This window comes from Penaeus monodon, chromosome 35 (genome assembly GCF_015228065.2).
Source record: "Penaeus monodon isolate SGIC_2016 chromosome 35, NSTDA_Pmon_1, whole genome shotgun sequence".
NCBI lineage: Eukaryota > Metazoa > Arthropoda > Malacostraca > Decapoda > Penaeidae > Penaeus > Penaeus monodon.
In genome coordinates, this window is record NC_051420.1 from 23008583 (window position 1) to 23026215 (window position 17633).

The 17633-nt window shown below is 38.3% G+C and overlaps 1 protein-coding gene across 2 annotated transcripts in view; it reads right to left on the reverse strand.

Annotated features, from left to right (window-relative positions):
* Window positions 1–2383: 2383 nt before the first annotated feature.
* The window catches only part of LOC119595117 (RNA-binding protein cabeza-like), a 15530-nt gene continuing 280 nt past the window's right edge, over window positions 2384–17633 (reverse strand). Inside the window, exons 2-7 of one of the 2 annotated variants that reach the window (XM_037944270.1) lie at window positions 13002–13058; window positions 9364–9522; window positions 6818–6964; window positions 4755–4898; window positions 4263–4388; window positions 2384–4081 (exon numbers count right to left, since the gene is read on the reverse strand). In XM_037944270.1, coding sequence (XP_037800198.1) covers window positions 4282–4388; window positions 4755–4898; window positions 6818–6964; window positions 9364–9522; window positions 13002–13050 — 606 coding nt within the window. In that variant the 5' untranslated portion in view covers window positions 13051–13058 and the 3' untranslated portion in view covers window positions 2384–4081; window positions 4263–4281. The remainder of the gene's footprint in view (window positions 4082–4262; window positions 4389–4754; window positions 4899–6817; window positions 6965–9363; window positions 9523–13001; window positions 13059–17633) is intronic. The other variant, XM_037944271.1, reaches the window with a different exon arrangement.

Consider the following 17633-nt stretch of genomic DNA (forward strand, 5'->3'; position numbering starts at 1 on the left):
GTATTCAAAATTGTTGTAGAGATAGGGGTGGTCGAAGGGCGGGGGCGCGACGAAGATGGAGTAGTGTTGAGGGAGGTAGTGTTATGAGGAGGTGGGCAATAAGGCTGTAAGGTATTAATAAGGGAGGATGGGGTGGTTGATGTTGGAGGTTGTGGGGGTAGAGGTGTTGAAGTTGAGCTTGCTGGGAGAGTGGAAATGTTCCTTAAGGGTTGATTGTTGGCTACTGTACTAGTAGGTATTGATGAGGGGGTAGTTATTGCAGTGTTCGGAGCCGTGGTCAAAGGAGAGCCTGGGGTCAGGGAATCGGATGGGTTTACATCTTTGGGGCTATTTGATAAAGGGGCAAGCCTCATTGCCCCTAATAGTGGGGATAAGTCGAGGGCTGAGTCCCAAGGTTGGGGAGTTCCCCATCATTGGGTCCCAGTCTCCGCCTCCTAAGCCCCCCACAACAACGGGCAAGGGATTGGGGGGGGGGGGGGTGTAGGAACGTCTTGGGAGGGAGGGGAGGGGCAGAGCGAGTGACATTACTGGAATAGGGAGTAACTGAAAAACATCGTCGACGTGCTTCCTGTAGGGAGCAAGTCCAAGTCTGAATCTGAGAATTGCCACCGCACTCAAATTTGTAGGTGAGGCAGCCCCTATAAAATAAATTATGGGGGCCGCCACAACTGGAATTTGAGTGCAGAGCAGTTTGATTTAGTATGACCTGGTTGGGCACAGAGGGTATCTGGCTCTGGAACGGCAATGTTTGGCACGATGTCCCAAACGCCAACAATTTTGGCACTGACGGGTTGATATGGTCGGACAGGGAGGAATTCTCCACCAATGTAAATATTAAAGAGAAGGTCATGTCTTCAGAAAGTAATTTTGGCAATGTTAGTGGGGTTCTTACGATGACCTCTGGGAGGCATGGAGTAGCACTGTACTGATATAGCATCACAGTCCGTGAGACAGGCAACCAAGTCTTCTGCACAATCCGACCAATTTTTGTTATAGATAGAGTGAGTTCCAGTGCAAGTATTGAGGGTTGGGTGTGGTTCTGCAGGTATGGGGTTAGCATTATCACCTCGATAGGTTAGAGTTGATAATGCTAAAATTTGGGTTTCAGATGTGACGACACGGGAACGGTCGGGTCGGCTTCGGAAAGAGACCTTGCCTACTTGTTTTTGGAGGCATTGTTGGAAGAGGAGTGTTGTCAGAGTAGGGAGCTGTGGGGGGGGGGGGGGATCACGACAAATCAGTCCCATTTGGTTGGGCTAAATACAGTATTTAAGATATTTGTAGAGATGGGTGTGTGTGGAAGAGGGAGGTAGTATTATGGAGGGATGGGCAATATGGCTGTATAGTAGTAATAAGGGAGGATAGCGTAGTTGAAGATTGTGCTGGTAGAGGTGAAGCTGAGCATGTTGAGAGAATAGGAATATATCCTGGAGACAGTGTTGATTTGGGTGGATAAAGTACTAGTAGGCATGAGGAGGGGGTAGTAGTTGCAGTGTTCGGCGCCGTGGTCAGGGAATCTGGAGAGTGAATTGATGGGACAAGCCTCATTGCCCCTAACAAGGGTACATCATTATTGGCCATGGTAAGCCTGGGGAGAGAGTCCACCACTCAGGGTCCCTTTGAGGGGAAAGGGCTAGATAACTAAGCAGGGGACTACCGTGCCCATGGCTCCCTCAGGCCGTTTAGGACTGGCACAAAGTCGGCCTTTCATTCTTTCAGGATGGTTCTCACGCCTCAGGAAATAGATAGTAGTAGGGGTTGGGAAAGGACGGAAACGAAAATGCAGGAGGGGGAAAAAGACCATGCAAAATTAGTTCAGTCGAGGGCTGAGGATATCCCCAGCATTGGGTCCACAGTCCGTCTCCTAAGTCCCCCACGACAACAACAGGCAAGGGATTGGGGGGTAATAATTATAATAATAATAAAGACCGGTGGGTGTTTTCAACATTAGGTATACCTGATGGGCAACAGCAGCAGTAAAGAGAATTTCTAGTAAGCCCACAGACTGTGTTCCCCAAAGTTGAAACTCATGACATTAGCCATACCACACCCCACTTACTGTCAGTCACAGCTGGCTACTCAATGCAGCACTAAGAGTTATAGGTTACTTTAAAATTTGTCCAGATGGCATTGCCCATTTGGCATGCCCAATTGTGTGGATGGGACCAAAAAAATAAAAAATAAAAATAAAAAAATAAAATACTACTACTACTACTAATAATAATAACAATAAACCCATCTTACAGTTCAGACTAAATTCAAGTCGCATTTTTCAAGTTTATTTGCTACTCATACTACCAGCCAAAAGCATTGTTACTCAAAGTAGCTGACAAGCTTTGTCAATCAAAAATTTGATCAAAAAGGATAAATGAAAGAACACTCGTTAATATTTCATGAAATTCCTTCTCACTGGTGTATATCTTGACATGCACACAATTCTGGGAATGCCAACTTCACTCAAGCCAAGTAACCATGTCTTCTCAATACAAAATTAAAGGGTGAGGGGACAAACGATCATGTATACGCTGGGAAGACACTTCATATGCACCCACAAAGTTATGGTGGAAAAAGGGTTCATACTACAGAACTGCTTGCTTGAAATTTATTATCTTCATTACTCACGACCCAATACAAAAGCTACCAATGGTTTGTCTCCCTGACTTACAAAATTCTAACCTGCTACTGTCTTATAAAATATCTATTTAAATTTTTTCATCATTTTAAAGATAATTTTTTCTTATCATGATTGTAAAAAAAAAAAAAAAAAAAAAAAAAAAAAAAAAAAAAAAAAAAAAGGTAATCATGATACTTAATAACCAGCCCACTTATCAGAAACAAAATGAAAATAAAAAAATAAAGTGAATATCTCCTTTAAAATGTAAATGACAATGTGACCACTGACACACTTCACACTGTTGGGATACAAATCTCTAATACTAAAATAAATCTTTTTATATGCTTTTCTTGGGTTATCAGGTACAGCATCAAGAAGAGCCTTCCAGCAAGATAGTGAATCATTTAAAACACACATGATTGTTAACCTATATTACATTAATCAAAAGCAAGTACATAGGGAACTTAGGTAATTATATTTTAAAGTTGAAAAAATAATAATAATAAAATAAAAATAATAATGAATAAAAAATAAAAAATAAATGAAGGAATTAAAACAAACAAAATAAAAATACTTTGAAATTAACATACTGGACATTAAACAATTCATAGTTTAAGTGGACCCTATTTTTGCATGTGGAGTTCTTGTCCATTCAATGGTTAATTTGCACTATACAACTCGTAACCTGTTAACCTAAATGGCAAAGCACTCCGATGCACCTCAGGTTTCATGTCCAGTATATGACCCCCCCCCCCTTTGTTTTTTTTTTTGTTTTTTTTGTTGTTTTTTGTTTGTTTAATTAAGAATACAAACAAGTTAGAAACCATTCCTGGTATGTGATATGAAAAAAATAAAAATGAAAATTATAAAAAAATTAGCTTGTAGATCATACCAACCAAAAGTACACATTCTTTGATATCTAAAACAAGGGAGGGAGGTGCTGGGTTAGGAGGAGAAATTAAATTTACTTGTGTCCCTCTTTCCTATATGCTTTGAAGCACAAAGAGGGAGGGGAAGGGGAAGTGTCTGGCAGTGTATATATATCGACCTTAATCATCTCAAAATGCATGATTATCATGTTTCCTCTGTGGTTGGGAATAGAGCGTAAATCACTAGTTGATCAAGACCTCAAGCATCAATAAGATAACCATCAACTCTGTTAACAATGACTAGCTAAGAAATTCAACTCTAGACCCACACTGTAATCATGAATATTGAGCAAAAAAGAGATCTGCAATACCACACTTTTGAGCAATCCTGGCAAACTTTTTAACCGGTTATTCAAATAGTGAAACATACAATTTTACTTTTTTTTTCCTTTTTTTTTTTTTTTTTTTTTTCCTCAAATTAAATGATGAATGGATTGCTTTTCATTCATTTGGGTTTGGTGGTGAGCTTCTGCCTTGTGAACATAGGTTGGTCTCTTGGTGAAGGGGAATCTCTCAGCAATATTAAGGAGTGCATATCCTGAAACAAGAATATTAAAAATTACAAGTTAGGTCTAGTTACTGGACAAATAATCAAAATATGCATTTATAATCTGACTGTCAGCATGTAATGCTTGTCATACTAAAACTCCTCTGTACCATATACAAAATAGTTATCAAACAATTTATTTATAATGTAACAAGCTTTAAAAAAAACTTACTTTTGTGCCCTATATATGCTTAGTCACATTTCCTGCTAGAGCACTTCATGCACTGGCTCCTTGAAGCAAAGTTCAGAAACTTGCAGTCACTGCATTCCCAGTCACCAGGTCGAGCACGACCACCCTCTGGAAAATTTGATTTGTATATTGCATAGTATATATAAAAACCTTTTCCCAAATCTGAACTTTTACCTGTACTTTAAATACATTTTTTTTTAAAGGGAAATTAACATGGGAAGCATTAACCAAGTAACCTGTTCCTAAACATTCTTCCAAATAATTCTACACCCACAGCATAGAATAAGATCTCTACATTATTATTATTATTATCTTTTTTTTTTTTTTTTTTTTTTTTTTACAAATCTATAATATCTTGTTTATGGCTTATTGTTTAATAAAAAGAGACTTGGGAGGGCAAACTTCTTACCATGGATTCAAATGGTTTTCATTGAAGCTCCAAAGGCCAATACAAACATTTAACAAAGTACATACCTCTGGGGACTTTGCACCTGTAGCAGAAACCACGGTGTGCATAGTTGCTAAATGAACAATGTGGGCAATCCCAATCTCCAGGCCTGCTGCCGCCTCCGCCACCACCACCACCACGAGGGCTAGAGAAGTCACCCCCTGCAACATCTAAGACCACAACAGAAAAATTTTTAAAAATTTGTGTGTGCTCTACCATTACAATTTTCTAGAAGTGCAATTCCTCTTACACAAAGGAACAGTAGAACCCTATCCAAAGCTACAGTGAAGAGGTATCATCAATAACCAGTCGAGAAAACTATGAAGGAAAACCATTAAAATAGATACTGTTCCATTCAATATTTAAGAGAAAAATATTTGGTGATGAAACCTTGAACACACCCTACTCTGTCTCATTTCTGCTCACTACAACAAACTATCACTTTTCTTTGCCCTTCCCTTCATTCCTCTTAAGTTCATAATCTGAATGTCAACACACTGAATGCCCAAGATGCATAAACTAATTAAATGTGTACACCACACTACTGTATACTCTGAATGGAGCAATTCAAGATGTCAGGCTCTCTCCCTCACCTTATTTCATGTGGAAATGGAAAAAATAGTTCTCTCTTTTATCAACAAGTTTCTGTAAAAGTCCACCCCCCACCCTCTCCCTTTCAGACACAATCACATGTAAGATTCCTGTAGGTACAGGAATATATACCCAGCAGTTTATACTTATTAATCATCAACCTATATATATATATATATATATATATATATATATATATATATATATATATATATATATATATATTATATATATATATATATATATATATATATATTTTTTTTGTTTTTTTTTTTTTTTTTTTTTTTTTTTTTTTTTTGCCAGATTGAACTATATGCCCAAAACATTTGAGATGCATTTCTGTGCAACATGTAAGATGCATTTGCCATCAGAAAAACTAGGGTACCATATATCCTGAAAGCTTTACTCTAATTTACTAATGAATTTTTGTTTCCTATTGTGCAATAAAATAAATTTTGTTCTGACATAAGGTGCCAAAATAGAATAAAGGGTGAAAAAATAAAAAATAAAACACTAATAAACTATCTGTTGTGTTGTATATTTTTAATAATAATGTTGCCTGTCTTACCTACTGCTTAATTCAGTCAATTCATCCACTTATTTGACAAATGAAACATCATAAATGAAAGAGTTTAAACAAATGTTTCAAAACCTAGGGGGGAAACTGGTTCATGGATATCCCTTACTTGAAAGCAATTCAAAATGCTGTGGAAGAATTTTATCCCATTTCTTGTATGTTGTGAGGGAGGAGAGGCACAAAGGCAGAGGGAGAGGGGAAGAGAGGCAGACTGGAAGAGGAAAGGCAGAGGGAGAGGGGAAGAGAGGAGCAGACTGGAAGAGGAAAGGCAGAGGGAGAGGGAGAGGGAGAGGGAGAAGGGCAGACTGGAAGAGGAAAGGCAGAGGGAGAGGGAGAGGGAGAGGGAGAGGGAGAAGGGCAGACTGGAAGAGGAAAGGCAGAGGGAGAGGGAGAGGGAGAGGGAGAAGGGCAGACTGGAAGAGGGAGAGGGAGAGGGAGAAGGGCAGACTGGAAGAGGGAGAGGGAGAGGGAGAAGGGCAGACTGGAAGAGGAAAGGCAGAGGGAGAAGGGCAGACTGGAAGAAGAAAGGCAGAGGGAGAGGGAGAAGGGCAGACTGGAAGAAGAAAGGCAGAGGGAGAGGGAGAAGGGCAGACTGGAAGAAGAAAGGCAGAGGGAGAGGGAGAAGGGCAGACTGGAGGAAAGGCAGAAGGAGAAATGACTACCAAATTTAATAAAGTAAGCTTTACAACTCAATAAGACCGTATAAGCATAAAGCAACAAAATGACGATAGTATCTTCTGCACTACCACCTTTAACCTTTACCATACATGGTAAAAATCCATTATAAATATCTAGAAATACATTCTAGCCACAAATAGTACACAACTTCTAATAACCCACTAACTTCCTCCTACGTATCCCAGCCCCCAAGATTGCAGGGGGGTGGAAAAAAAAAACCCACCCCAACATACAACAGCATACCTCTGGGGCAAGGACACTTGTTGCAAATTCCACGCGAAGAGAAGTTATGGTATTTGCACTCGGGGCAAATCCAGTCCCCGGGTCGCATATCACGGATCCCACCTCCGCCACCACCTACTCGTCCTCCAGAGCCAAAGGAGTCCATATCTATACAATAAAAAAATAACAGTAATAAAGTGGTGGAAAAAAAAAAAAAAAAAAAAAAAAAAAAAAAAAAAAAAAAAAAATCCTTCCACTTATACTTAGTTTGATATAAATTAATAAATAATAAATAATCTATCTTCAAAGTTCTTATTGTATACATGTACTTATCTTTCCACTTGCCTATCATTCCTTAATCTTACTAGCCTATTCACTTTCACTTGTATATACTCTCTTGACTTTCACTTTTAAACTGAAAGAAATGCTACTTTGTTAACACTTGGCTGAAAATAACAGAAAAAGAAATAGAAAATGAAAAGGAAGAAAATTAAATGAAATAACACAAACTACCAGACAAGAAAAGGAAAAAAGGTAGAAGGAAAAATCTGTCAAGGTTCCTAATATTCCAATTATATGGAGCCTCTCCCCCCAGCACTCGACCACAATTTACTCTACCATAAGTGACCCCCCCCCTCCTCCCTTTGTATGTCCCTGTTACTTGGTTCAAGCAGATTAATTCAAGGACCCCCCCCCCCCCTTTCAAATAGCCTTAGGGTTAGTAATCAGAGTGAATGTCTGCATTGTATGACAATTTCACATGACATACTATATATAATCACAACTTCACCCTTCACTGCCAGGTGGCATGTACGTACATACCATGGCATGCCTGGAAATGTATTCCAGGTGGCATGTGTATATGTGCCATGGTGCGCCAGTCCCGTTTTCCAGGGACATGTATGATTATGCCATGCACACTACGGTGCCAACACAAGTAGCAGGGCCCGAGCCACTACGAATACAGCTCAGGAGGGAGGGCTTTCGTATTGGGAAACCACCCGGCAGCAATGGGTTAATATACAGAGGTATGAGAGTATTTCATTACTCAACTACCATCAGATCTAAAAAGCGGTAATATTGTTTTGCAAACTCTTGCATTTGTTCATAATATTGAAGTATTGGACATAAGTATTGCATACTTGGCCAAATATATAGAGAAGAGGTATCAGGCAACTAAAACCATTCAAGTAGTGATGAATTATTAATAGGCCATAATTTACAAATCTTTGTATTTGCTATAAAAAAAAAAAAAAAAAACTAACATTAAGACTTGCTCAGTGATGCTAACAAATGCTACAAAAGCCAAAAAATTAAAGAATGACAAAGAACCAAGTCCAAACATTATTCAATCTCTCCTCAATTTGCAAACAAGTTTTCTTTTGATATGAAATTGATGTTAGCTTCCCTACACCTGTCAACAGCAGAACTATAGATCCTTAATTCTGATATATTACAACTTATTTTGCACATGGCCATTTTATATAGTGTGCCCCAACAAGTTAGTTATTCAATGTACAATAAAACTGCTTACAAGATTCATATCAAACAAACTGACCAACACAAATCACAGTCAGGTGTTGAATTACATCAAAACAATCTATCTCCCTAAATTGTGATACCTCAGCTGCAGCATTAGTAAGTGATCCCACTTTCATGAAAAATTGCTGTATACAGTACAAGAAAATTATAGACTTAAGTTACCCCATCAGCAAGAGGTACATGCATTGTCCATTGATTTTATTTCATTGTTTCCATATCCATGGCTTCGCAAGCAATTAGTCCCCATGGAGTCGATTACTAGGCCTACCCGATTTCATCCATTTTCTCATTCCTCAGCTTTCTCTTATCTGATGAAAACTTGCTAATAAAGTGAGATCACACCACCCTGCACAGGGCTACTGTCTGGTTCACATCCAGGCTCTTCGAGTCATCATACAGCTGCTGGGATCCTGGCTTATGAATGGCATGACATCATCCAGTGTGAATGTCTATTTCCCAAAGCAACAATTTCTTGAGCGTTTTGTAATTTTGCCACAAGTATTTGATCAATTTTAATGGTAACTGTTCCAATAGAAAGGATTATTTTTTTCTATAGAACATTCTTATAAAATGTCATTTGAAAACTTAAAAGTCTGGACTTGTAAGGAAAAATGAACTTCAAAACCATTCTCAGTTTGAACAATCAGTTGTATTTAAGTGTGATCAATGACAGCTCATAGGCATTACCTCAAATTTGATATTCACAGATAGCCTGTGTGTTGTTGGAGCCATTTATGTAACAATGTAACAAAACCACATTGGACAAGGTATATGTACCTGCACTACTAGTGTCAATGGGTTAAGTGGCCAGTTAACATTTAAACTGAGCATTCACATTGAGGGCAACTGTACCCTTAGATGATAAAACAATATATCACTGTTTACACTAGTAAACTTGTATAGATTACAGGTTGTATGTGCACATGAACACGCATGCACGAACACATGTGTATACGTGCATACACATGTATACACATGGTCGTACACGTGTGCGTATGTGCAAAATAGAAATATTAAGTACTCACCCTTTGGGATTCGGCACTTCAAACAAGCTGTGCGAGATGCATAGTTGATGAATTTGCAGCTTGGGCAGTCCCAATCTCCAGGCTTTCTGCTGTTCCGACCACCACTGGAGTAACGGTCCCTGCCCGAGTCCTTGTCTGAATAACGGTCCCATCCTCCAGCTGTGTGATGAAACAAGTTCAAATTTGAAGGGGGCAGAAATTGGTACTAAAACTTCACACAGCCCCCTTCTACAATATGCAAGTACATACTATTTGGAAAACCTTCTTAGGTCAGATGTTATTTACTTACTGCTGGGTAAATGCATGCATTTAGATTCAGAAAACTGCCAAATACCATGGTCTACAGAGAGGCTTTAAGTAGTATTTGATCATTTGAATCAAAATCTTGGTAAATGTGCCATGAGTTGAATATGTAGTTACCTCTTGTCTACAGTGTGTTAATAGGTACCCAATACTAAGTGGGAATCTTTGGCCCATTCATTAAAGGAGGGGGGAGAGGGGGATAATGTTGTAGATACTATCCAATATGTAAACTATCATTCTTAAAATATTGTCTTCTATTTATATGAGCATTCAAATGACCATGTCACAAATTTCAAAAAAATTACAAGCCATCTTCTAGGAAGAAAGAAGTACCATAGAACAATGGAAAATTGTAGAACTTGTAAACCAACTGGTGTTTAAATAAATAAACCATATGGGACTTCTGTTTGCATGAACTACACTTGCATTTCCGGTTTCTCTCTTTGTTAAGCAGATGCCTTCAATACTGAACATTACAAGTTAGTACTACACAAAACATACAAATTGGTTTACAATATGTTATCTACGCATACTTGCCTAATAAGATCTTTCCTGTGGTAGTTCAGACCAGATACCTTTATAAAATTCCAACATCTGAGATCTAGCATATTTTGTAGATAATTTTCATTGGGAATAATTCAGGGAATGGGGAGTAACTAACTATGGCTAACCTATTTTTGGAAAACCAACAAAGCATTGAAGAGGTATTTTTTTTAAGTCAATACCATATTCTTTACAATCTTTTGTCAAGATATTAGAAATTGGTGTAATAATTTCTTAACAAATTATAATAACTTTTTAAATTCGTACAAGTCTTACAAGTGGAAAGTCTCACCCATATAATTAGACAAAATGAAACACTACTATGCTATATTTGTTTATCCAAATTTATTAGAATTCACAGCCTGAACCTTATCTTTCTAAAAAGAGACTGTTGACACACAAGACCTTTTCTGTATGGTGTCATTATATAGTACAATGGACATTGCTGTCAATTTCATCTATTATAAAAATTGTCAAGCAATATTCCTGCACTAACTACTAAGGCATTATAAAACAAAAGTAGACAAAGCAGTCCTGTTCTCCAAAACCAAGACACTTCACTCACATACATACATCATCTTGCATTAACACTGTATAAACAGCACATATGAGGAAGTCCAATACAGTCTCAGCAGGAAACTGTTCTGCTATCAACATCAAATTTACATAACTGACTATACATCTTAGTGCAAAATCCGAAATGTTAGCAAGACATTAAATAAACCTTTGAAACAAAATGCAACCTAAAGTACAATTTAGCACAATACTTTGTAACCTTTACAGCAATTGCAGTCACTAAAAATTTCCTAGTCTTTATCAATAAGCTTGTACTATTCTTTTCCTCCCCACAAGCCTATACTTTGCTTCTCATTTTCCTCATCATCCACTAACATTAATAGTTATGGGAAAAAAAAGTATAACAAGGCAACAGAGAAGTCATCATAATTATGAGTACTAAAATATGAATGATCATATAACCAGACCTGCATCTGGTATAAGCAACAAAGATGGCAGTAGTATGTTCAGCTTTTGACATGTATGCATCTCTTGACCAGGAAAACTGATAACACAATCTAACATGGATATAGCAACAAAAACTAAATGGCAACTCAACCAGTAAACTACAGTATACATTTTTAGTTCTAGAAACTTGCCTAAATTAGTTAATTCAAAAAACAACCAACCAACCTACTGTGCAATGTAAATGAAAAACCATGACAAGTTAAAACTTCCATGATTTAAGACCCCTCCCTCCACATGCACAAGACTATCATGAATTGTTCTTTTTTGATGTCTGCATGTGCATTTGCATGCACATGAATCTGCATGTGGATGAGGGAGTGGGATATCTATCTCAATGGTTATTCCAATCAAAAAGCTGAAATACTCAGGTTTTTACCCTTAACTGCAAAGTGCAATCATCACTATCTAGCTGATTAATGAAAAGGTTAACACCTGTATCCAGTGATGCATGCTAGATGTGGGCAACCTCATAAGGCCATCCTGCCTTATGCCAGAGTATTTCTAGGGGTTGTTGATCCCGGAAGATTTCAAACAAAAACATCAATTCATTCTCTTCCTCCAGTGATATTGGACCAGCAATGTGTACCCATATGTCCTTTTATAGGGCGCTTGTTCTCAAAGGGTTAATATTGTCCCCTATCAAGAGATTAAACTGAAATGGAGAGGCGAGACAAAACCAAGAACACAAACCCAAGATTAACACACATGCCACAACAAAACTGCCTGCATTTCAGGTGCAAAAGGTTATTTAGAAACAATTTAATGAAAATCTAGAAAAGATGGCTACAGATCCCCTTGGTTTTACACTATATGCTCATCATAAAGTTAGAGGTAATTTACATTTAATAAATTAGAAATTACATGTAAAAATTACATTTTTCAAACAATGAACCACAAAAGCAAAAATTTCCAACAATGAAAGTGTGTTTAAAAGAAGCTTACAAGGCAACTTAAAACTCCATTTGAGCTAATTTTATGTATTACCTGCCTGTCCAACTGGGTAAGTGACAAAGCTGATGTCAAGCCTTCAAACCCAGAGGCTGGATGAATGAACAATTAGTCTGAAATTGGAAGGTGAATTCTGTCAAGTTCCCAGATTGAATGAAAGGTATTTTAAACTTAATTGTCTATCAAACTTACAACTTGAATGAAATTTAAGTACTATAATTTCTCAGACTGCCAAGAATTTTCAATCTACCACATTGTTTTCATTGTGTTATCAATAATAGTTTACAAAGTAAATAATTTGTGTATCAAACACCTTGTTAAATTTTCTTCCTTGAGTATACAAACAAATGTGGCCCGATTAGTGAATCTAAGACATCACATGCTTCAAGTAAAACTACTAACCACTTCCACCAACACTACTTCCCTAGATTTGAACACATGCCTTAAGGATAAAACAGGATACATTACTTGTCACAAAACCTCTCCAACACTTTAAGACACCCAAATTTTCAAAACTAACTTGTTTCATGGTCAAATGAATTAAAGTAATGTTCCAGGACAAATAATACAAGACCATGTTCTTGCAAGCAGACATTTCTCCAACCTCAAGTGGTCTACCAGATCAAATACAACCATTTTTTTTTCTATCAAGACAAGCCAGCTACTATTGGCATCTCATCCGTTGTTCAGCTGTGTTTGACAGTCTTGACAGTTTATGCCGCCTTAGTTCCGTCATCTTCAGAGCCACACAATCCGCCAATGCCAACGTCACATTACAAACAGAACAAGAGAGAAAACCCTTTCAATACAAACAGACTCACCATCCTGCTCGCTCGCACCTCCCCAATCATCTCGTCCAGAATCCTCCATTTTGTCTTCTGAAAATAAAATGTGAAAACTAAGCTCAACAGTCTAATAAAACAGCATTTTACAACAAAAAGAACATATCCAAGAACCAAACACAAATAAAAATAAGTGAACTGTGAATCTCGTAATTACTCCAGTTTCTTTTCTTCCACCTCCATTTCCTTTGGACTGGAAAGGTAAATACCATGAAGCTTCCTTAAACAATTGCCCTACAACTATAGGGCCTGGATCAACAAGTACCAATTCAGTTAACTTAATAACTACATTTGGGGGTAAATAAGACAAAGTCAATCAGATCAACATCAATTACCCTTTACAAGTCAAATGGGGGAAAAAAAAAAAAAAAAAAAAAAAAGCAAATATTAAAGTTCAATGTATAATGCCAGGTCAATACTGTAATTGGTCAGTAAACTTAAAACCCTAAATTCTGCAAATTTGGAAATAGTTTCCTGAAGAGCTTTATCTCACACACCAGAATATGCGTGGCTACTGATGGTATGTCATAGTAATTGAACAGTGGAGCATCAGTGCTGAAAATGTTAACCCCAATATGTGGAAGAAAATGGGGTATATAAACTATAATAATCATTGTGAATCACATTGTAAGAAATTGTACATTTATGCAAATATCAGTACACCATGATAAAACAATGTCAAGTTGCTCAGCCACACCATGAAATTATATGAAGGGCCATACTGGAGAGAGAGAGAGAGAGAGAGAGAGAGAGAGAGAGAGAGAGAGAGAGAGAGAGAGAGAGAGAGAGAGAGAGAGAGAGAGAGAGAGAGAGAGAGAGAGAGAGAGAGAGAGAGAGAGAGAGAGGGGGGGGGGGGTCAGTGGAGGGTGTGGCGTAGCTGGACGAGAGGAAACGCTCCTCACACACAGGATAAGGCCCTGTAATGTTTTAAAAAATACCAATGGTTCTCACTCTTCCATATATATATCCCATTCATACTAAAACATGGGCAGTAAAATAATTTGCCAGTCACCAGGGAACCTGGTTGGAAAGGGAAACTTGTTTAATGCCAGGACTTGAGGTTAAGAACCAACAGGTTTCCCCCTTGCCATACCAAACCACATACAGCTAGCTCAAGTGAAAAATTAGAAATGCAGGAAAGTTGCTCCAGTACTTTGTGCTTTTGGCTGTGGCAGGCAATTTTACTTGAAATGTGGTCAACGGGAGATCCCACACACAGAAATGGACAAACAAGGAAACAGCTGTTTTGCGCAGGCTTCCTGTGTGGTATTGGTAATTCCCATATGGCGTTCTGGCTCTGATCATCATGGATAGAACAGATGCCTTTTATCCTCATTGGGTGAAAATCTCCCCCTCCCCCTTTAAGATTTTGATCCTCAGGAACAAATGTTTGCATGGAGGAAACTACTTCATATATCAATTAACACTACATACATTTTTCATGTAAATAACAAGGAAAAAATATCCAACCATTAGAATGCCATGATTATGGTACATAGGATATTGGGGGTAAAAATAATCCAGCACTTCAGTATCATCCATCTGGCTGAAAAGACAACAAACCATAATTTACTATTTATGGATATACTATCCTCCGAGAAAATGCACAGGGCAAGTGCCTGTGTTACAGTGCCATACACTTAAAATAGCTTCACAAAAATCATGAACATAAGTCACATCACCAATAAATGGTCTCAATTTACCTTGAAATTCACCAAAATTATTTCTATATAAAAAATGCTATCAATCTGTTGAACAAAAGTCCTGATTTCTCTACAAAGCCTTTAAGAAATCAGTTTCAGCCAAATTAAAAGATGGACCTAACCTATTAAGATGCTAACCTTGTGCTACTCAGCCATTTTCAAGAACACTATTTACCAAGTTGATAACCAAGATACCATTCACTTCAGGAAGACTAAGTCCAAGATATCCCTATCAGCAAAAGGCCATCAGTACCACCTGCAGCAATCAAGGCCGCAGACACTTCAGCCAATATCAAGTTTATTTTCATGAATAACACATTTGGTGTCATTCATTGCAAAAATTTAGTCCCATCTCCATTTCTACAGGACTTTTAACACAAATTTCAAATGTCAAACAAGCATTCTCCAAGTATCAGCAAGGAAAATTTTGTTTTACTCTACCAACAATGGTTACGCTTACCAAGAGCAATGCAAGAGGGAAATGGATACCACTATCTTAATCCCATCCTGACAGGTCATGTGCACACATGTAACAAACTGTTTGGTTTGCGGGTAATGGCTGCATGCACGGTGATGCACCAGTGTGTGGAGCAGGAAGCTCTGTAACATGTAGCAGACTCCCACACCCAGCATCTGGACATTGCCAGAAATCACCAGAGAATAACAGATTTCTGATACCTGGCCCCACTGGGTTAAAGAGCATCTGAAACAGTTTAATAACACAGGTACAGCTGTTCCAGCCTCACATTTACCACAGGATGAAAATATTTGCTGCATACCACTGCTCAGGGATTATGTTCTTAATGTCATCATCTTGAAGTCGGCACAAAATCTAATATTTCATTAGCACTTCATGCCAACTTGTAGAAATTGCCACATAAGAACACTGGCTGTTTGAGGGCATCGTGGACTTGGTCTCTGAGCATTGATATACAGAGGATGATTGTCATTCCATGGTACACAAGAGGCCAGAGTAGCTGTACCCTGTATTGTTTACCATTTCTTATTCTCTATGGGATGACACTGTCTATTTCCCTTTATTGAGATCCATAACTGGCCTCCACACTAGTGCTTCAGCAAAGGCCACCATATTTTAAAATTTCTGGCAAGACTTCACAGACAAATTGGGAAAAAGACAGCCTCATTGCTCCAGTTTCAGCTTTATCTTGCTGTGAACAGCAAGTCAAGTCAATGTTTCCCATAGCTCTCCCTCAGGCAATGCCTGATGGACGAGCCCAATCACTGTAAATCAGATTGTTGAATAAATTTTGTGATGTGGTGTTAGGAACCTAGTTCTTGGCAAGAATATCTGCACTGTAAAGAATTATCCTGGGCTTGAACCATAATCCTAAAATCCCAACTACCACCAAAATCATTAATATAATGCAACAAGTGGCATATGTACAAGACCCATGATTCAAATTACACATTGTGGGTCTCAGTAACTATCTTGATTTAACAATTTGATAGATTTCAAAAGCTACACCTGGTAATATCAAAGCCATGTAAACCAAGATTTTCAAAAAACCCATCAATCTTTTAATAACTTCTGAGTAATCTGTACAAGACGTGTGAAAAGACCAGACAAGAGGATAGGAATTCAAAACAGGTGGCAACCTTTCATGAAACAGCTGAAAGAATGTTATACGTAGCTATAAAATTATCAAATGCTTAGAGTTTATTGATCCACACATCTTTGGCACCTGTTGTCGCTCTAGCGATACCAATGAACTTTTGTTGAGCAAGAACTTGAATAAACTCTTTAATTAATAATAAATTACTAGGGTGTTTAAGAGCTCCACCTTTCCAGAAAGCACATGGCCGAGGTTTGTTGGCCTTTGCTGAAGCTCCAATAGGATCTGAGGCCACACAGGCCAGTAGCGAAGAGTAATACCAAGATAAATTGCCCATTCAAAACTCTTTCGGCAAGAAACAAGATTCATGTAATGACTATAGAAAACAGAAGTGGTTAATTTAACTCTGTTCCATCCTCCCCTGGGATGGCCCAATGGAGCAAACCTTTCTGAACAGTCCCAACTCAAGAGGACCAAGGCAGGCGTACCAATACATCCCCCACCTCTGAAAACCCATTCAATGGTTCAAAAGCAAACACATGGGGGCATATGGCTTTAACTTGTTTTTTTTTTTTTTTGTTAAAAAATCCCTTCCCGAATCCCTCCACTGAAAGCAAGCAAATGACTCAGCACTTCTCTCCCTTTACTTTTACCTTATTGCAGATCATAAAAGACAAGATATCTGGAGGACAAAGTTTATGGACAAAATTAACAATACAATCAAACATCTGTTAATAAACCTTGTAGATCACGAGAGTTGAAAGTCGCCTGCAACAAGTCCACATTCGTTCAAATATCCCTAAACCTTCTTAAAAAAAAAAAAAAAGGCCAAGGAAACCATGAAGCCGGCCTAAAAAGCCGTCCAAAACGCGAGGCCGGGCGGCGGGGGACGAAACGCCTCGCAAAACACCCACACGTGCTTGGCCAAAAAAAACACGTGTCTGCCCTTATGTGCGCCCGAAATCCTCCCGCCCGGTCGTTATTCGCCCTCATTTCGGCCCTAGTCCTCGATTTCACGCGCAGGCCCGCACAAAGCCGCTTTCTCCGGGAGACGGAAAACGCAACCTTCGCTTAATAAGGATTCTCCAGGAAAAAAAAAAAAAAAAAAAAATGTCTACGTTCCATCGCCGCTTCATATGTTAACGGTTTTCGTCGCTCGTCTATCACTTCCGCCTCGAATAATTACAGCCGAGACCTCCGTGGGAGCAAAACGAACCCTAAATTATAACGAGGACGTCAATAATCACACATAGAATAGCATGGAATAATAATAAATAATAAAAAAAAAGAACAAAAATCCAACCCTCTTCAACAAACACGCCGAAGGGAATCAA